The sequence below is a fragment of the Coptis chinensis genome, chromosome 4 (assembly GCF_015680905.1).
Source record: "Coptis chinensis isolate HL-2020 chromosome 4, ASM1568090v1, whole genome shotgun sequence".
Classification (NCBI taxonomy): Eukaryota; Viridiplantae; Streptophyta; class Magnoliopsida; order Ranunculales; family Ranunculaceae; genus Coptis; species Coptis chinensis.
Window position 1 is genome coordinate 65,998,653 of NC_141459.1, and position 22,418 is coordinate 66,021,070.

At 35.5% G+C, this 22,418-nt stretch overlaps 1 protein-coding gene and 2 long non-coding RNA genes across 3 annotated transcripts; all 3 read left to right on the top strand.

Moving 5' to 3' along the window:
* The first annotated feature begins 3,171 nt into the window (after positions 1-3,171).
* Positions 3,172-11,844, top strand: LOC147504449 (uncharacterized). Its single transcript, XR_015220860.1, has 3 exons — positions 3,172-3,231; positions 11,505-11,558; positions 11,643-11,844. It is a non-coding gene; the product is annotated as an uncharacterized LOC147504449 (long non-coding RNA).
* LOC147504450 (uncharacterized) lies at positions 5,218-8,489 on the top strand. The gene is given in 8 exon segments (XM_086603702.1): positions 5,218-5,399; positions 5,487-5,801; positions 5,853-6,174; positions 6,176-6,663; positions 6,758-7,051; positions 7,145-7,250; positions 7,346-7,864; positions 8,181-8,489. Coding segments are annotated over 8 exon segments (2,535 nt in total).
* Positions 11,845-13,816: 1,972 nt separating the features above from the next.
* Positions 13,817-14,881, top strand: LOC147504451 (uncharacterized). The gene is made up of 3 exons (XR_015220402.1): positions 13,817-14,134; positions 14,599-14,667; positions 14,816-14,881. It is a non-coding gene; the product is annotated as an uncharacterized LOC147504451 (long non-coding RNA).
* The last annotated feature ends 7,537 nt before the right edge of the window (positions 14,882-22,418 follow it).

A 22,418-nucleotide genomic window follows, 5' to 3' on the forward strand; every position in this document is an offset into this window, starting at 1 on the left:
TTTTCTCTATTCTCCTCCTTTCTTTAAGGGTGTGTTTCAATAAACTAAATTTTCAAAAGTTTAACCTTTAACGTCCTACCCAGTGTAGTTAAAGCACAAAGAGGCACGTGACTAAGGCGCGAGGCGCATTTTAGTGTCTCGTCTCAACCAAGACGCGGGTGTACACATAAGGCGTGTGCATTTTGTGCATGTTGTTGAGGCGCACAAGGCACGCACTTTATCATCATTTGTAATTTTTCTTGTTTTTTATATACTTTTTGCTACATGTGACACATTCACACTCGATCCAATAGTTGTATGGTATAAAAAATCATACAATTTTTATAAGTTTTATATTATGGTACACTCTAAAATTTGTATTTACAAGTTTTTGTTAAGATGAATGGATTGAGAGAAAGACACAAAGATGAATTAAATGAAGTTTTATTTTATGGGTTTCCAAAATTTGAATCATGTGTTTTATTTTGTGAAGTCTCTTTGGCTCAGTTCAATTTGTTTGCTCATTTAGTTTATTGAAGTTGAACTAAATTGTTTTGAGAGATACAATTTTCATTTTCCTATTTAATTGTTGCTTACATTTTTTTTTCTTGTAAGTGACTGACTACCTAAACGATTCGTGATTTTTATGGATGTTGCTTAATAGTTGACAAATTTACAATCCTATAGAATTTATTTTATTGTTTAGCTGTGTAAATCAATGATAATTCATATCATATTTTATTTTTTTTCTTTATTTTTTTTTTAATTATTGCACGTCTCACTTCAATAAGGCGTGTGTCTTGCGCCTAAGGCACAAAGAGAGTGATACGCCTTAGGTGCGCCTTAATGCCTTAACTACACTAGTCACACCACTAAGCTAACGACATGTCGATACTGTCTCCACTTATTACACCATCTAAATTTCCAGTTTTATAGCATGCTCATCCTTTGGTGTAGGTTTTTTAACTCAAAATACCTCGACATTAGTAAGTGAGAATTGAAGCAATCCAGAACATCAAGACCTCTAAGACGACTTCGTATTAGACGTGTAACTAAACCCCACCCATAGTATTACAAGTATACAACTTGGTACGGGATGGTTGTAATCCTCGAATTATCTCTTGACCTCTTACATGTCATGAGAGCTTGCTAGTAAAAAAAATCCTATTAGGAAAATAATGCAATTAATGGAGTTCAACAACAATAAATCTTGTGGTTCGTGTCTGGAAAACTAAAAACAATGTGCTCTTTGAAGATAATACAACGGACATGGCTCAAATTAAGGACATCATTCTAGGCATTTAGAGCATGCATGTGTAACTCAGGGTACCATGTTTAACACAATTGGAGACCTTAGTTTCCTGAAAACTAAAAATCAAAAGAAGAGTAGGACCTGCAACCAAAATTAGAAATGTGCTTCACATGAATTATGTTAGAAAAATGGATGTGCAATTGAAAGTTTAAAGTGTAGTGAACACATAAAACTTGGATTCGCACAAATCCATTGAGATATGAATGAGTAATTTGTCTCCCAAGTTACCTCACTTTAGATGAAATGAGTTTCACTTGAAACAGTAAAGAGAGAAAAACATTTCCGAAACAGTGCAACGGTTTGAAACATTGCATTATTATGCCGAAAATGTGCAACCTTTGGAAAGAGGTAATGGTTCGAAACGTTGTTTTATGCCGAAAATGTGCATCCTTTCGAAAAGTCACTATGTTGTTTTGAAAAGACACTGCATTGGTTCGAAAAAACATTGTGTTGGTTCGAACAGTCACTGTGTTGTTTCGAAAAGACACCACTCTCATATAAATATCTGATGGTTTTGCATAAAGAAAAAAAAAATCTCTTGAAAAACCTTTTTTCTCCTCTCTGTTCTTAGTCAAAACACAACGTTGCGTTTGCTAATTCTGTAGAATTGAAGTGTTAATTTCCATAAAAGGAAAAATTCATTCTATATCTTGGGAGACAGTTTCTCATTCAACCTTGAAGCACCGTGAGGGGGAAAATCTGTCTTAAGGACATAGTGAATCTTCACTAGGTTCGGATTGAAATTTTCGTACTTGGTACATAAGAGAGAAATGTTTGTACTATTGTGGTAATTGGTAAAGTGTAAATATAATTGGGTTGTGGTTCCTAACAAATTCAACCTAACCATGGAGTGACATGGTTGAAGCCAACACATATGGCTTAGCCACAGGCAACTGTTACGTTAATGGTGGAACTGGTGTACATTTTAGGTATAGTGGAGCTCAAGAAATGGGAGTTTTTAGCAAATGGTATTAGGATGATTACTACAAATGTTTAAGTTAAATGTTCTAATTTGGTGTTTGCTTATGAGATAGCTATGGATAGAAATGATTTCCTAGCAACTTTTCTAGCTTATCTCAAAGGTGAAAAGATGCCTTGGCAACTCAAACCCGCATAGCATTAAGCTCGGCCATTGATAGATCATTGGAGCATTACACTCACTTTTAGAGAAGCTAATGTGGGACTGATGTAGTTGCTAAGAGGAGTGTTTCACCAACCAAGGAGTAATTCAATCTATGGAGTTCATCAAGGTTTGATTTTATAATATCCATGAATTAATGTGTGGGCTTTTAGGACATATTACAAATTTGACTAGGATTGTCTAGTAATCTTGTAGTAATCAGTTATCTATACAATATGCATGTTACCTATCTCATGTTGTACCATTTTTTTTTACTATATTGTTCGCTAGGTAACACTACACCATTTGGGTGAATTTGCAACAATTGGGATTTTCCATTAGTAACACTTATACAGCCGTTAGGAAATTAGTCACACATATTATCCGTTGGCAATACAATCAACCGTTGCTTAAATAGTTGAATTATTATGTAACATTTCTTTAGATATTTAGCAACGTTTACACATAAGTTATAAACTTAGAAAAAAAAAACAAGAAAAAGAATATTACATTGGAAAAAAAATAGATAAACTGAAGTGGGAGTATTTCACTTAAAACATCATCTAAAAAATAGAAAAAAAAAAAAAAAAAAACAGATAAGCTAAAACAATCGACGAAGTGGTGCTTGCCCATCTTTTGTGGACTTCTTCTTTACTCGGTGAGTTGCTCTATCCTCGTCTTCCTTCTCGTTCATCTTCTCTTCTTCCTCCTACAAATTATTTAAGGTTTTGATTTTGGTTTTGGTTTTGGTTTTGTATGTCTAGGGTTTCGAGATTTTAATTTTTTCGATCTATTGAAGAAAAGATTCTCTTTAACCGAGGTGAGTAGTTGATGTTTAGGGTTTTATTATCTGCTGAACATATTAAATTTTATTAGTTGATTGTTGTTTATTATGCTGATTTTCAATGGATCAGTACAAGATTGTTTTTAATATGTAAAAGAGTGGATTTTGATGGTAAATTTGCTAAAGAATGATTTATGAGTTTTCTAATTAACAAGTTTATCTCTATTTATAATGGTTCTAATTCAGATATCAATCAAGCTGAGAGCTTTATGATTTCTCTGCTCACAAAGTATTGATTACCTTTTTTGACTGTTATTTTATAGTTTTTTAGTAGTTTGGTTTGAACCAATGGCTTACTTTTAATCGTTCTTTGTCGAATTTATGATATGGGGTTCAATATTTTAAGATTTTGAAGGTGCCTGTTGTCGTTGATGGTCTCTTCTTACTAAGTGTTCAATCTGCTAAATGTTTAACTAGTGTAGTATTTTCGTTTGTCAAGTTAAATATGACTAAAATGAAAAGCTTGGGTGAATAAAAATGGACTCTCTATGTCACACTCTGCTGAACTTCTGAAACCTCCCAACCTTCAATAAAAATGGACTCTATATGTTACACTTTGTGTTCACAGACCTCATCGACGAGTTAGGGAATTCAAAATTACACTCATTTTTGGTTAGATAGGAAGTTTTTGTCTACCTTTGCACTTGCTCGATCAATTTCCTTTGGAGATTTTTGCTTAAAATCCCATCATTCTTGAGAGGAATATTTATATGCTTCTTTTCTCTTGAAAATTCTGCACTTGAAGGTGATTTAGCCAAGTCAATGATTTCCTTGTACAAGCAAATACAACATAAATTAACACTACCAAACAACGTAGTCGTGTACCCTGTCGTCTAATCCGGAGTCAACCAAACTCCGAAGTTTTCTCAATTGCAGTAGTACCCCTTTGGTCTCACTTGATGTTTAAAGTTTTTAACTGTTAAGTATTACAGGAAAAAAAAATAAGAAAACCACATTTTTTTGTGGTTACATAGTACAGTATTGTCGTTGACAGTACATATGAGTGTTTAAGTGTTACCTGTACGTTTGCATATAATCAGATGATTGGAACTTATTTGCTTATTTAGTCTTAAATTCCTTAACTATATATAAACATGTTTTATTGTAGAATGAGTGAGCAAATTCAGAAAGTTTGGATGGACAAAAAAAACAAGAGGTCCACACTTTATGAAGACGGGGTTAGGGATTTTGTTTCATTTGCCAAAACAAAGTTAGGCGGGTCTGTTTGTCCTTGCCCATGTAAAAACTGTAAGAATAGGTTCCGACTAGAATATGATGTGGTCGAAGATCATTTGAACCTAAATGGTATAGATCTTTCATACTGTGTATGGGTTTTACATGGTGAAAGACTCTTGCAGACTTCGATGGAGCATCCGGTGGTGGGAAACATGGATGAAATAAACACCAAGGAAGAAGGGCTTGGAATAGGGAACTTTGTTGATGCTTATATGGGCCATGGTATTGAAATAGGAGATAATGAACCACCGTTTGTTCCTGAACCAGACTTGGGTAAGAGGTATCTTGACTACAAAAAAAAAGGAAAAGAAAAATTGTATCCTTCTTGTGAACGACCCGAGACAACACTTTCAGCAATTGTTGAACTTCACAATTTGAAGAAACAGTTTGGGTGGTCTGGAATAAGCGTGACAAAGATTGTTGTCCATGTTGAGGAGATGGTTACCCAAAGAAAACACATTGCCAGTGAAATATCCTGTAATGAAGCAAATGTTGAAAGACCTAGGGATGAAAGCCAAGTGCATTCATGTGTGCGAAAATAATTGTATGCTATACTGGAAACTTGACGAAAATTTGGAGGAATGTCGTCATTGTAAAAAACCTAGATATAAAGTCATAGCGGGCAAAGGAAGGAAGGTTTCAAAAGAGCCTAACAAAGTGTTGAGACACTTTCCTCCCATTCCGAGACTCAAAAGGTTGTATACAATACCATGGATAGCACGTGACATGACTTGGCATGCTAGATTAAAATCTTCGTGGGATTATATGAGGCATCCAACTGATTCTGGCCAATGGAAAGTATGTAAAGAGAAGTATGAAGAATTTGCAGAGGAGGAGCGCAATGTTTGGCTTGCTATTGCAACGGATGGATTTAATCCACGTGGAGTTCAGATCATCGTTATTCTGATGTTGGCTGTCATCACTATGCCTTATAATCTCCCACCATCCTTGTGTATGAAAGCATAATTCCAAATGTTGTCTCTGTTAATTCCTAGGCCGAAGGCACCGAGTCAAGACATTGATGTTTTTCTTGAGCCACTATATGAAGAGTTGAAGCAGTTGTGGGATCATGGAGTGCCCGCTTATGACATGTATAAAAATGAACATTTCACAGTGAGAGCTATGTTGATGTGGGGGATTCACGACTTCCCGGCTTTCGGGAACTTGTCCGATTGTGTAACCCATGGATATAAAGCTTGTCCAAGGTGTGGTGACAATACTCCATCTCTTCATCTACCTATTTGCAAGAAAATTGTTTACACAAACTATAGGCAGTTTCTTAGTAGTGATCACCCTTTTAGAGATGGGAAGTATTTGGGGCTCAAGACAGTGGAAGATAGTCTTCCTCCATAACCACTAAGAGGGGAAGAACTTCTAAAACATCTAGATCGTATCGACTTTGTAACTTGGAAAGACAGCGAGGGCAAGCGAAAAAGAGCTGAGGTAAATGTTGATGATAATGATGATGGTGGTGAACTTACTGGGGCATGGTATAAGAAGTCAATCTTTTTTGGTATGGGGTACTGGATAGACCATGAAGTCCGCCATGTTGTTGATGTGATGCATACCGAGAAGAATGTTGTAGAACATTTACTAAATACGATCCTTTGCTTGAGTAAAACAAAAGATACTGTAAATGCACGAGAGGATATGGGGCTTCTTGGCATACACAGTGGGCAGTGGATGCAAATTGATTCAAACATGGGCCGGGAAAACAGTTAAGCCACATGCTTATTTTGTTTTGGATAAGAATGAGAAAATGGATTTCTTAAAAACTTTGAAGTACTTAAAGCTCCCTTCAGGTTTTTCTTCTAACTTGAGCAACATTGTTAGTCTCAATCCACCTGGTTTGCTAACAATGAAGTCGCATGACTATCATGTCATCATGGAGTACTTATTGCCTGTTTTGCTTCAACATGCCTTTCCGAAACATCGGGACTTACGGAAAGCTATTCACCAGATAAGCTTATTCTTTAATTTATTGTGTTCGAAGGTCTTGATCAGAAAAGACATTCAAGAAGCCAAGTTGATGGTTGTGGAGGCATTGTGTGTGTTAGAGAAACACTTTCCACCATCTTTTTTTGATATAAGCATCCACCTTGTGGTGCATTTGGCAGATGAGGCTTTGCGTTGTGGACCTACCCAAGATCGGTGGATGTATCCGTTCGAATGGTAATTCACTTTTATTTCAATTGTTTGACTTCATTTGACGTGTTTTTGAACTTAAAATTTACATATGTAAGTTTGGAATATTTGATTCCAATAGGTCGATGAAAAAGTGTAAAGATATTCCTAGCAACAAACGATATGTTGAAGGTTCTATTGCAGAATCCTATCTTGTTGCTGAATCTATTAGGTATGCCATGGAGTACATGTCTAATCCACGAGCCAGTAATCACAAATATAGTCAAGAAGTCTTTTTAGATGAAAATGGTGAGTACAGTGATGAAGGGCCTATCCTAGATGGTAAGGATGTGTTATTATCCCCTCATCAATTTGTACAGATACATCGATGGGTGCTGTTTCGACTTGAAGTCGAAGAGCGTGATACATTCTACATGTTTAAATTCTTTAGTCCTTCACTATGTAGGCCTGGAACATGTTTTGTTATTATGTAGATACTTCTATTAAAGCATGAATGAATAAAATGCAGCGAGTATTGTGAGTCATTACAATCCGGTTCACGTGCTAAAGGAAAAGGGATTGCAAAAATAGAGATACAGATACAGACAAATTTCATTGACTGGTTATATAAGAAGGTATTAATTCTTACAAAAACAATATAATTTAAAAGTACCAAGATAGTTCTCTTACTAGTCATGTTTTTAAATTGTTTTCTTGTGTATTGTTATAGTTGTTGGAGGACGATGCCACGAATTCTATGTTGTGGCAGTTAGTCAAAGGGCCAACTAAAGCTAAGACATACAAGAAGTACCACGTCAATGGTTTTGTCTTCTCTCCCAAGTCTCATGATGATACTGTTACCACCCAAGACAGTGGTGTTTTCATGAGGGCTGTTACTTCTTTTACTGCAAGTAGGAAAGATAAGAATCCCATTGATGCGACAACGATGTGGTATGGGGTCATTAAACAGATAATCGAGGTAGACTATACCGACTTTCAAGAGGTGGTCTTTTATTGTGATTGGGTGAGGGTGGAGGACAAGACTAATGGCTGTAAAATCTATCCAGACTCAAGCTTGGTGATGGTTAACCTCAACAAACTGAAAAGTTCAAGTAACTTTTTGGATGAGCCAACCATTCTTGCTAGAGAGGCATATCAAGTGTTTTATTCACAAGATTTGAAACATCCTGATTGGTCAGTGGTTATACATTCTCCAAAGCAGTTGACTTGTCAAGTGGATGAGCTAGATGTACCAACTGACTTCCAATCTACTCTTGAAAACCAGCCCAATTTGAAACCCTTGCTAGAAAGACGACGTTAATTAATTGTCTAATATGTTAATATAACTTTTTGATATGGATGTATCCATTTGTATTTAGTTTTATATTGGGTGAGTCATGATTTTGTGCTACAAGTTTGATGATTGTACACTGAAATTTATTTGATGGTTGTACCTCAAAATTGAATGTGATTTATTTTACGTTTTGAAGTGTATTGATTTCACTTAAAGATTAACATATGCAGTACCCAATATATGCATCCATTATAATTGTCACTATTTGCAGGATATTTTAATGGAATCAAGTGGTCAATCGTCAGATCCTAGTGCCTTGCAGCCACCACCATCAAGTCAAGCAACACCCCCAGTAACATCTGAATCATCTGGAGCACCTTCATCAGTTAAGGCTAAGATACTTGTCTTGGTGTCTAGTAAAGGCACTGCTGTTGGTCCTTATGCGGCAAAATGGGCAACCCGCTTAGGGCATTTTATTCGAGTAACCATCCCATTGAATTACAAGGATTGGAGGCTTGTGAAACAATCCTTTAAGGATGCATTGTGGGAACCTTTGGCGGTAACATTCAATTCTTGTTAATAATGTTATCATTTTAACTTGACCAAAAATGAATTTTTAACTATTAAAATTCTTGATAGGGTGAGTTTGAATATGATGTGCCCATGGCTTTGGCTTACAAACAACTTCAGAGGGAGTTTTCCTCTAAATTCAGGACTGCAAAAAGCAACTATCGAAAAGAGATCATAAAGAAAGCCTTATGCAAGGAAGCTGTTATTGCCACTTGTCTAGATGATATGAATCCAACAATTTGGGCCGAGTTTGTGACCCGTGAATTTAGACTTGAAGTCGTACAAAGGAATGCAAAGAATACATCAAATAGGAAAATGAACGCCATTGGTCATACTCTTGGGCGACAAAAATATGCCCAAATACGTTACAAGAAGGTACCGTCCTATCTCTCAATGTCTTTATTATTAGAAGTGGTCTGTAGTATCATTTTATATATTTTTGTGTAGAAACAAAAGAACCCTAATGTCAAAGTACGTCGAGAGGACGATTGGCTAACCGGTCACTAACGTCGTGATGGATCTGTTTTGGAAAGTGCTCGTGTAGCATATGTAAGTATTTATCTTTTCTACATTTAAATGTGCTGAGCTTGTTGTTATGTAAGTAAATATACATGGGTGTCCTTATTTGGTTGTGCTTGTTGTTTCAGGAACAAGTGAAGTCTGTTAAAGAAAGGAAAGCTATTGAAGCAAGCATTAGGGGAGAGGAAGATACTGACGAGGTCATAGACCTTGATGGTGATGTACTAGTTGAAGTCTTTGGGAAGGACAAAAAAGGGCGTACTCGTGCTGTTGGCTCTCAAATCTCACCTACACAAGTTGAACATGCTGCGGTTGGTGAGTACTTACTTGAAAAAGCATTGGCATCATCTGCTAGTGCTAGTCCCAACGTCAAGAAAGAGTTGGCTAAGGTTAAAGCTTCCATTGCCAGTTTGACTAACTTATTGTTGGTGAGTTTGTAACTTCTACAATTAGTCATACATATAACTTGTATTTTTCCCTTACATGTGTTTTCTATTATCACAGGCTTACATTACACCGGGAATATTACACCGGGAATTGTCCCCCCACAGTTTGCGATGAATACACCTCATGGTTCAAACTCACCGCATCATCCATCTCCAATGTCTCCTCAAAATTTAGCTTCTCATTTTGATGCGACAAGTGCTCGTGTAGGATTGTCTGACCAGCCTAGAGTTACCCTATTGGATAGAGAAGGTAATGAAGTAGCCAAGGGGTTTGTGGTGACCGATCCTATACACAAAAATGTTTGTCATGGCAGAAGAGTGCTTAGAGGTGAAAAAAAGATCAATATTGAGGAAGTGTTTATAGGTGATGCGTTACTCTATGATGGTCCCCAGGATGGAAATAAAACCCTTCATGGTTATGTTGCTGGAGGGTGGTTGATTTGGGTTGATGGGCGGTTGAAATATGATTAAGAATGGTTGATTAGTGCTAATCTTTTTGGACATATTGTTTAGCAAATCTTTTTGGACATATGGGCTGACAGAAACATTAAGTATGGGTAATGTTCTAGTTATAATTTAACAATCCTTTTGGACATTTGGGCTGATAGAAGAATTAAGTATGGTTAATGTTCTAGTTGTAATTATGTAATCTTTTTGGACATATTGGATAAGGGTTCTAGCTGCAACTTGTTGAACATTTTTTGGATATATGTCTATAATTTTCATTATTGTTGATTGTATTATATGTATGTTTGTTTGTTTTACAGGTTTGTGAGTTTTCTAACCCCTTTTTAACTCCGCCAATGCAAACTTATGAAATTAAGTTTTTGCATTGCCAGTTCCCAGCCCGAATAAAGGAGGAGGAAAGAAGTCTCTCTTGGAAGTCTAGGGTTGGTGATCCATTTCAAAGGTAAACATGTTGTCTGGTTTTATTGGTATTTGTTCAGTATATAGACTTTTGTACTCCTTTATCATTTCTTATTACGATTTAGTTTTTAAATTGAAAGTACTCTTTTATGATCAGATTGATGGTTTGCTAACAATTTGGAGGAATAAATGGAGTATGTTTCTATACGAGCGGAATTTTTGCTACTACAGGTAAATATATACCTCCTAAACTTTGTTATAAGTAGATCCCTTTATTGTAATACCCATACCATTCTTTATCTTCAAAGTTGATGTATCGCCTAATCATCTTGATTCACAGGTCGTAGTAACTGCAATTGGTGCAAGTTTAGTCGATAAAGCTGGAAGACGATCCCTTCTTGTGGTACGTGGTAGTAATTTGGATCCTTTCTATTTCTTTTTACCTATCTACCTTAGTTTAGTCTTCTAAGTCCTCTGTTTTTGTAATTTGGATCATTCGTCTTTTTTAGGTCCAAGGTGATAGATTATGTGCTGAATCTTATTTTTCATAGATACTTGGTGCCAAGAAACTACACAACACTATATTGGTAGTTTTTCCCCTCAACACTTCTTTAATTTTCTTTGTTTCATATAGTGATAACCTTGCTTCAAACTGCAGGAGCTTAAAGGTAACATTCGCGTCTTCTCGCAGAGAAAGTCACGAGCCCTATTGCCTGATGATGGTGCTAGTGCAGAAGCCTCAATTATTTGTTATCCTACATCAACGGAGTCTCTGGGTCGGGGCATAGACTTGTTACAAAATGGTAATTTAGGTATAGACAAATCTGGTCTTACTGCAGTTCAACTATACTGTATGTTTATTGAATGGGGTCTTATCGTGATTGAAACTTTGTATGAACATGTCATATTTTATTGTCTGCAGGGGCAAAACACCGGTTTATTTTTGATAAAGTCGTTACACACGAGTCTTCACAGCAAGATGTTTTTGTAGAAATCTCATAGCTTGTTCAGAGTGCCCTGGATGGTTATAAGGTGAGTACATGCTTTGTTACTTGGTCTTATCTATGTTAACAATGATTACTTTATGTACGCTTTACACCTTGTTTGGATTCATTCTTTGCTGTCAAAGAGTGTTCTGAGCTTATATAAATGTTCATTTTGAGGTGATTAACATTTGTCTATTTTTTTTCCAGATATTTCAATGTAGTCAATCTCTTGTATCCCAGGGTTGGAAGTACAAAATGCAGGTTACATTTCCACTCTTCAAGTTTAAAGTCTTACTGTGTATTACTCTTTTAACTAATCTAAATGTCTTGCCTAAATTTTCTTAGGCCTCAATGTTGGAAATATATAATGAAACAATTTGTGATTTGTTATCAACAAATTGAGCTGGTAGTGTGGACAATAGCATAGCCGGTAGGTAATATACAATCAAACATGATGTGAATGGAAATACACATGTTTCTGATCTGACTGTGGTAGATGTTTGCAGTTTGAAAGAGGTTTCCTCTCTTCTCCACCAAGCTGCACAAAGCAGGTATTTTTTTGCATTTTATGATAGATGAAAATTTCTTCAAATGAAAATGTTATATTTGTATTAGCATCTATCTTGTTCAAAACCGCAACCTTTTTATTCTAATAAGGTTGGCTAAGTCATCTGTATAAGACCAGAAAAATATTTATAAAACAAATTATGTATTTGTATTTCAGGTTTGTCGGGAAAACCCAAATGAATGAACAGTCCTCTAGAAGCCATTTTGTCTTCACATTACAAATTTATGGTGTTAATGAGGTATAGAATTTTTTTATTGGGCATTTTTAAATTTCAAATAGTTTATGTAGTAACAAAACGTACTCTTGTCTGATAGAGCACCGAACAACAAGTACATGGCATCTTAAATTTTATTGGGAATTTTTCCAGTGCTTTTAATTTGTTATGCAGGAGAAAGACAAGTGTTTGGGGAGCAATTGTACCATCTTATGATGAGGCCGGTTGGTTGGGGTTATGGGGTTACTGATCTGTGACTTCTTGATTCAGGGAAGCTATGAGGATCATGATCCTAGACTACCACTACTAGGGGGAAAACAAGTGAAACTGTGGCTTCGATAGACCTGGTCTGACTCTTCTAACTTATTAAAGTAAGCTCTTTTATATATAGTAAACTCTACAAATGTTTGTTGTGCATATTAGAGTAGAATTGCAATTGTTTTTTAAATGGGTTTTGTATGTGTAAATGCTGCCACAATCATTAAAACATGTTGTCAGAAGTTAAGAACTTAATTTTGCTAATTAGTCTCTCTCTTAACTTGTACAACTTGTGAATGAGGACTGGTTGTTAACTTATCAAGGAATATTGGTGATAATTGTGCTCCCATGTTTCCTATTGTTCAATGTTGTTGGTGGTGGAGCCTCACATTAATATTGGTAAGTTTTACAATTGATAACATGTTTATGTAGGTAAGGGTGCCATCTAAGATAAGCAATAGGACGATTATTCTGAATGTTATAACTTTCAGAAGATGTTGGTCCCACAGATAGGTAACACAAATTCTCTAAATTCCAATTTAGGATGTGGAGAGATACCATTTAAGGGGAGATTCATTAATAGTGAACAATGGCCTTTATATTTACCGGGGAAGGCTACAATTCTTGAAAATATGCATGGATGGGAACTTAGGCCTACTTTTGCTGGACCTCGGCTTCCACGGTGGATGGAGAAAATAAGTTTTTAGTTCAAGAGTATGTTAGTTTTTTTAGTTATAATCTCTTTAGTGAATGTAGTGAAGCTTGTACTTGTGCTCGAGTATGTTACTTCAAGGGGCCATTAGGTCCATAACATAGACGTGATTCTTGTTTACTTCAGTTACTGGTCTTTGCATCTCATTTCTCGCCTCAGTTATACTTGATTGCAAGACACTTATTTATTTATTTATTTAGTTAGTTTCTTAATGTTGATCACATTTCCTTTCCTGGTCACAGCGGGGTGTCTTCATTCAATGAGTTCATTCATGAGCTTTCTGTGGATTCTGATACTTCAAGCATAGATTACACGTCTGATGAAGAATATTATGATGAGAGCATGTCTTCTACTCCACAATCTCAAGATTCACGTGTATCCAGGGCTAGCAGTTTCTCTAAGTATGATAGACGTCAGTCTCGATGGTTCAAATGCATTTTCTCGTGGATAATGTGGCCTATAACATTGCTCTTGAGAATACCATTCCGTCTTCTTCATTCATCTGGGTACAGGAGTTCAACAGCCCCCAGTACCTCGGGAAGCACCCAGCCTCCACATGTACACTTTTCCATGAAGTTCAACTTCATCAAGGATCACATTATTCACCACACAACTGATAGAAGGAGTGGCGTTGTCGAGGTTTCTTTCTAATTCCTTTTCTGTCTTGGACTCTTATTTTGCTCTTTGATTTACAAACGTAAGAATCATGATCACCACAAATTCCTTCACCTACTATCTTGGACAGGTGCAGTAGTGGTTATGTTTGTTTCTTCTCATGCTTGTCATTATTGATTTAACCAGGACCTTCAGCTGGCAATTGAAATCTTCATTGAGGCAATATTTGATGTTGTTCACAAGGCAACACATTTTACGCTTTCCCCATCAGAAGCTTTCAGAGCATTGTTTAGATTGTTTTCCTCTCATGACAGCCAAAATAAAGGCATTCCTAATGATAGTATTGATACATTTGTGCCTACGGCTACACTTGGAGACAATGATCCTACTCCCACTGAGAGGCAAACCACTTTTCATCAGTCTCTGAACACAGATGCACGAACATGCCAAGACGTAATCACTGAGCTTGGGTAAGAGATAAATCATTATGTTGGAAAATTTATTTAAGGTACTTAACATACCTTGCTCTGATGTGGTATACTCGTATCACATTGGTTATGGTATGAATTTTTTGAATTTCAGAAAACTGAAAATGAGTTTTTTATGTGTGTGAACCTACACCAAAGTAATGTTAAGTGAACAGGTTTTGTTGTAGGAGAGACGATTGATCAAATGATATTTCTTGTCACTGAAAAATAGAAATGATAACTATAGTATGTATATCTTGCTCTGGGAGAACAAGTTTGGAGTGGAGGTGATGATTTTTTTCGATCTTGTCGAAATTTGTTACTATCCGGATGGTTTTTTTGGATTGCTTGGAAGCCCCATGCAACAGTTTAGAGTGATTTAGTTGCATTATTAATGGTGTATTTTTTATCATTTCCTTATGATTTTCTGTATCTCTTACAAGTTTCTAATATGAACCCTATCTCAGGTATCCATATGAAGCTATTAGTGTGGTTACTTCTAATGGATATGTTCTTCTTTTGGAAAGAATTCCACGGTATGATAAGAAAAAAAAACTAATTCCTCTTTCCCCTCATTAGCCGTTAAACTCCAAAAGTATTTCTCTTTGAGTTTCATACTGAAATTTCGATAGCAAAATTTCCTTACATACATTATTGCCTGACACTCGTCACCACATGGTGTAGGCGTGATGCAAGGAAAGTTGTCTACTTACAACACGGAATAATGGATTCATCGATGGGGTGAGTTTCTATTCTATTTTTATTTCCTGATTGCATTTTCTTTGTATCATTTTCTTGTTATGTTTTTTTAGGTATGGTTTGGGGCAAAAAACCCTTATCGTTTTATTAAATAAACGAAAAAGAAATTACAAGATAATAATTGGAAAAAGACTCGAGAGAATAAATTAATGATGTAATTGCAATATTACATAGTAAAGGCCTAAGCAACTAGAGATTGAGCCGATTTGGAGAACGTATATTCTTTACTATATATATCAGTTAATAGCATAGGTATTATTTTGGGCCAACTGGCTCATACAGTTGCTTTCTACCAATTATGTTAAAACGACAAAACTTGTTTCAATGCACAATGCTAGGCTGTCATTGATCGTTCTGTTCCATAAAAATACTTCTTTCTGATGTTAAATATTATGTCTTATGAAACTTTTTTAATTTTCGTTTTCTTTTTTGCCGGTTGGGTATCGAATGGAGTTGTTGGCTCTCCAAATAGTTTGCGGCGTTTGATCAAGGTACTATTACTTTGTTATACCGGAGAATGAGTTTTCTGACTTGGCCAGTATTAAGATCAATGCACATTCACGGCTTAACCATACAAATGTTATAACTTTCAGAAGATGTTGGTCCCACAGATAGGTAACACAAATTCTCTAATTCCAATTCAGGATGTGGAGAGATATCATTTAAGGGGAGATTCATTGATAGTGAACAATGGCCTTTATATGCATGGATAATGCCAGACCATCAGCTCTGGGTTGCAATAAATCTTATCTTCATCATGGTTTTCCTGCCAAGAGCCTCACAGTCGTAGATACTTTAGCCAACATCGGTCTTCTCTTGTTTCTCTTCATGGTCGGCATAGAATTAGACCCAAAGTCCTTATGTCAAACTGGAAAGAAAGCCCTTGCCATTGCTGTTGCAGGGATCAACGTACCATTTGCTTTAGGAATCAGAGATTCTTTTGCTCTCCGTAAAATTATTTCCATTGGTGTGGACCAAGCTTCATTTCTTGTCTTCATTGGCGTAGCTCTTTATATTACAACCTTCCCTGTTTTAGCCCGTATACCAGCAAGGCGTGCTCTTTTCATTGGATACCATATTGCAGTTTCATCTCATATACTACGCTCTCATCACTTAATGAAAGTTTTGACAAAAGCCATGGACTCATTGAACCCATGCAGCGCTCCAATTCCCAAGGACTTGGATTCAGATTTCCAGACTTGGTGTTGCAAACTGTGATGTTGTGTGATGGAGCTGGGTGTTATGCTATGTGATGGAGTTTAGTGTTATGCTGTGTGAAATGATAGAGTTTGGTGTTGCAGACTTGCATAAACAAATTGGTATATGTTTGGAGTTTGGTGTTCTTACTTCTGTATATGTTTGGACGCGGTGAAAAAACTCTTTTGTACAAGTGGTCCACATATAAAAGGGCCAGAGAAAACATTTTTTTTTATATAATGAAAATTCATTAGTAACGGATACAAAACCGTTAGCAATAAAAAAAAATTATACAAAGAAAATTCGTTAGTAATGGATAAGGAACCGTTAGCAATAAAAAAAATTTATACAAAGAAAATTCGTTAGTAACGGATACAGAACCGTTAGCAACAAAAAATCAAAATAGAATAAACAAATTTGGTAACCGTTACTAATAATTTCTAACGGTTACATATCCGTTACTGAAATTAATTTTAGTGACACTTTATAACCGTTAGTAATTTTTGTAACGGATAATAAGCATTACATATATCTGTTACTAATATTTGTCATGCTTTTGTGTCAACGCAAGATAACCGTTACTAATATTTTTTGTAACGGATATATATCCGTTACAAATAAGCTGTTATGGTGTAGTGTAATTTGCACAATATTTTAGAGAAACCCCCCATAGTTTGTCTAGCTTTTGAATGAAGTTTCAATGATTTGGCAACTCACACTTATTCTATCCTTCGCCCAACATCTGTACATGCACTAATCTAGCCATTATGCCATTATCTTATTCTTTTCGATCACCTCGTTTCTAATTTCTATTATGTAACAACCTTCTCCTCAAATATCCAAAAACAACCATGAACAAAATTACACGGAAAGATGTATATATGTTCCATCAAACAAATATGTCATGATAATTTCTAAGCATTAAAAAAAAAAAAACAACTACAAATTAGATAATCAACTAGTCAATCTATGATTCTTCACAGTAATGATTTACTATTCGTTTCAGATTTTTCCTTTTTCTCCCACTTTACCATTTCTTCTAACAAGCTCCCATATCTCATTAAAACTAATGACCCCAATGAATTCGACCCATCCCACAAACTTGGATTTCCCTCAAACCCATCGAATCATCACCCAATATTAGTATAAAAAAATCCCTAAATAATTATAAATAAACGAAGAACACCCCATGAAAACCCCAAATACACAAGCTTCTAATAAATTTTATACTTGGTATAATCGTGCAACCAAGATTTTAAAATTTCTGTAGTAAAATAAATTAAGTCTTCAATTTTAGAATTAGAAATACCCACAGATTGAAAAAGATTGATTTGGGTCTAAGTTGATCGGTTCTACTTCGGAAAATTGGACCTTAGGTAGTTAGAAATGAGATGTGGTTATAGGAAACCAATGTTTTAATTTATATTAGGAGTTATTGCGTAATTGCGTTTGTTTAGACTTTAGACATATAGTTATGGACCCGCATGTCCAAACAAATAAAATAGATGTCGTCTAGGAGAATCATACATATATATATATAATGGGGAGGGATAGACCCACTCCATGCCCACTCCATTCACGGGTCGTTGATCTCACTAGATCTAACCATCAGATTTTGCTCTAAATTTAAAACTAAGTGGGAGGGGTAAATTCGTCATTTTGAATTAAACAAAACAAAAATCCAATTCTCTCTCAGCTCCACCTTCTTCTTCTCCAAAACTCTCCCCCCTCTCTCGGTTCTGAATTTAAACAAAAAAATAGATTCTAAATTTATAACACAAGGTACGGTTCGTCTTTGTTCAACCATGATTGCAACCCCACAACTTCAATTTTTGAGTTGACAGAATCAAGACCATACGAAGTTGCTCCTCTGTGAATGTGTCATTGGCAGCAACAATGTGCAAGTCAGGGACCTCTTCTACAATCACTTTCTTCTTTTTACTTTTTGGACAATTGGGTTCTCTTCGCTGTTCCTCTTTCGTGCCACTCGAGTACCTATATATAATTCTTTGGAACTCACACCTATCTTATGGCCAAACCTCTGCTCCTCCACTTGAATTATCACTACTACTAGTTTTACCATATTGTTTTGGTGGAAAGATGATGAAACAAGTGTCGACATCGCATAGGGTAGCCAATTCGTGAATCTTCTTTCTCTTCTTGAAACTCAATTTTTGTGCCTCATTGTAATGGGTTTTGAAGATAACATGTTGAATGAACCAACTAAAGTTGTATATGCAGATAACAACAATGTTATGCCTCGTTGCCTGAAGTATGTCTCTTAAAAAACCTATTTTTCACTTAAAAATGGCGATTTGTTATATGTTCGATAAATAGCTCATTTCCGTAGTCTGCTTGTTCGCATTCGTATAATAATGAGAAGAACCTTTTTGTTCCTTCATGTATTATTTGTTGAATCACTCTTGATTATTTAACACAATGTTATGCCTCGTTGTCTGCAGTATGCCTTTCCGGTGACATGGTCATATGGGAAAAAATATGGCATCACTCTGAATCAATTGGCTTCATGGTGGAGTGAAAGGCCTGCTAAACTTGCAAATTTAGACTACATATCATAAAAATCCTGTATGTATGTATTTAGTTTTGGCTGTTAATCACTATCCTAATTTATTGCTTGGCTTTTATTCCATGATTTGGACTTATTTCACTTGAATTTGAATTGAATTTGAAATGATCGTTTTAGGAATAAGTCGGCTTAACTTAACATTTTACTTCAGTTTCAACTCCTCAACCACCCTAATTAAAAGGAGGAAGGAAACAAAAACTTTCAGTTTACTTTAAGAATATCACTTGGCATGAGTAGTTTAGTTTCACAAATATTGGGCCAGGTGGATGGTCTTTAGCTTAATTTGCTTTGTGCTAATATTATTTATGATGGCCATTGGCTCGGGAGTCTACAATACTTATGAACCACGGTTTAGCTGTCTATTGACCGTAAATGTTGATGTTACTGAAATGTTTTGGACTTACGTCAGTTTTCTTTTGCCTGTCAAACATGTTTATAAGCTAGTGATAAACTTTTGCCTGTCAAACATGTTTATAAGCTAGTGATCTGGTACTTGGGGCTTAATTTCTACGCACAATTCTTCTCTTATTAACGTCCGCCCTTTTTACTTTATGTAGATTATTTCGGCTTACATGAGAACAAGACTATATGGAAAAGTTTTGGCAACCTTCGTGAGAGGGAACCTCATGTACAAAGAGGGGAAACATGCCCCTGCTGCCTGTGGTATTCCTATACTTGAGGGGATGGAGGATGTGGACAGTGATAGAGATAATGACGACGACGACAAAGATAGAGATGGTGATGAAGACACTGACTGAAGGATTACCCATAGTTGAAGAAGTTGAAGTTATATATAGTGGTGTTTGAATCAGGTGTATACATAAATGTTTGAAGAGGTTTTTAATGTAATTTGAATTGTTTTAGAATTTGAAGTTATGTATAGCTGCGTTTTAATTTGGAATTTGAAGTTAGAATCATTTGTATATGAATTTGAATTTGAATATGGTTGTATGTATATGAATATCAAGTTGAAGTTATGTGCGTATATAAATTTGGTTTGGATGTGAAATGAACAAAATCAAATAAAAAATTTGCTTGGATTTTGGTCCAGAAGACCCATTCAGGTCGCATAAAAGCATCCAAAACGATCTCCAAATATCGTTCCCAAACAAATCTGGCCTTAACGATCTGTGCAGATTGCTTGCCTATGGACCTAAACTACCTCATCAGATCGTTCAGGTATATACCTAAATGACATGGCTGGGTCGTTCGTTCAGGTGTATACCTAAACGATCTGGTGAGGTAGTTTAGGTCTATAGGCAAGCGATCTGCACAGGTCGTTAAGGCTAGATTTGTTTGTGAACGATATTTGGAGATCATTTTGGATGCTTTTGTACGACCTGGCTTGGTCGTCTGGACCAAAATCCAAACAAATTTTTTTATTTGATTTAGTTCATTTCATATCCAAACCAAATTCATATACACACATATCCAACCAAATTCAAACTCAAATTCATTTCACATCCAACCAAACCCTAATCCAACTTCAAACCAAGTTCATTTCATATCCAACCAAATCCAAACTCAAATTCACGTTCAAATTCAACGTGAAATTCAATGAAATTCAAACGCACATTTTCATATTCAAATTCATATACATTACTTCAAATTCGAAATTCATTTAAAATAACTTCAAACATATAAATTCAAACTTCAAATTCCAACTTCAAACCCTAATCCCTAACCAAACCCTAATCCAACTTCAAAGCTCAAACTTTAGACACGACGGTAACGTCCACCAATAAACATGCCGACATTCCCCTTCTTCTTTTTTTCTCAGGCGGGTCACCGCGACCTGAACTACTCTTTATGGTACAACCTCTACTCTTTATATTCAAATGAGATGTTGCTTCGTCCATATAAGCACAGTGTTAAAGTTAGATTATAAAGTGACTAATTCACCTATTCCATTTCTAGTACATTAAACTAAAATTGCATACATAAAATTCATGAACTAAATAGAACCAAGACTACTACTAAAACTTCATTACATAGAAATTCATTGGACTACATTAGAAAAGTGAGTACACTGAACTACATAGAAATTCATCACATAGCACTACTTTTTACATTGAAGTTCGAATTCCTTCGACACGGTGTCATTATCATCAGCACATTCAACCAATCGTAATTTTGAATTTTTTTGAAGAGGAAGAACTTGATGCCGAAGAAGAGCTGGGGTTGAAATTTCATTCGATCACGTTGGTGCGCATTGTGTCCAACCATTGGAAGTCACTACCAATATTATATCCACTTATCCCCGCTTACTACCATCCATAGTACAAAATATCAGGATATAGGTATTTATCGATACTCAATTTCTGGATATGTATCGTGGATATATTCCTCTCTTTGGGGATATTTGATATTGTTTCACATACAAATATCGTGTATATATTCAAAATATCGACAAATATCGTTGATATTTCTTGATATATCATGATACATTATTTATATTTATTTAAAATATAATAGTAAATATTAAATAAAATTGTTATATATACAAAATATCGTTAAATATCTCCAAATATCACAAAATATCGCAAATATCATAAAAATATCACCGATATTTGCAGTTGTATATATCTCTAAACATATCGTGATATTTATATATCTTTCTCTGAAATCTGGATAGATATCCCCAAATATCACGATATATCAGGATATTTTGTACTATGCTACCATCTACAAGGCAAAAAAGCCTGTCCTTTACTGACAAAACAATGCAGCATCATCTCCACCTTAAAATATCCCCACTAAAAATTAAACCCTTTTGCATTTAGATCCAAACACAACCCTTCCCTTTTCACCAATTAATTACAACTACATAATAATAATAAAGTCACCTTAACCCAATTATTTGGGTAGAGAGAGAGAGTCGTACTAATTGATTGGATAAGAAGGGTTGGGTTGTTGGAGCTGGAGAGTCGATCCAAATTTTGGATTTTGTAGAAGATATATTTTTTTGTATTGGATTTTTGTTTTGTTTAATTCAAAATGACGAATTTACCTCTCCCACTTGGTTTTAAATTTAGAGCAAAATCTGATGGTTAGATCTAGTGAGATCAACGGCCCATGAATAGAGTGGGTCTATTCTTCCCGTGTGTGTGTATATATATATAACTATAGCTTCCTGATAGGGAAAAATGTCAGCTTATCCTCCTTGGTTTTCCGACACAAAGTCTTGCTTGACGGGGTAACAAAGTATGATTGCAATTAAGTTAGTGACTCACATGGTGTAAACTTTTGTTGCTACCTCAATTAGTTTGGTGATCTGCCACAACATTTGGGTCACTTTCTCTTTTTCTTAATTAGAGTCTCCGGTACTCTCATTGATGCCAATTATAGATCTAATTTCAAAGACAAAATAAACTCCAGTGGGAGAATGTCACAGTCTCGTACCTGCCAACACAGTTTCATATCAATCTATAATGAGTTGCACTTACATAGTTACATGGCCTATTTTAAAGGTTGTCCAGAATAGCAAGAATGATTATTAAGCCATCTTCACCTAAAGATTTTAAAACCAGACATCTATCTACATAATAAAATGACTAATGTACAAAATTGATTTTTTGTTTCTAAAGAATCTGTGCTCAATTATTGGATGATGATATATGACTCACTCATTGACGACCACCTACATGAATGTCTATTTGTTGACGGCAATGGTATGGAATCACAGTATATATACAGGAAATTTTAGGGTACATAAGAACAACCCAACCAATTATTAATTAATAA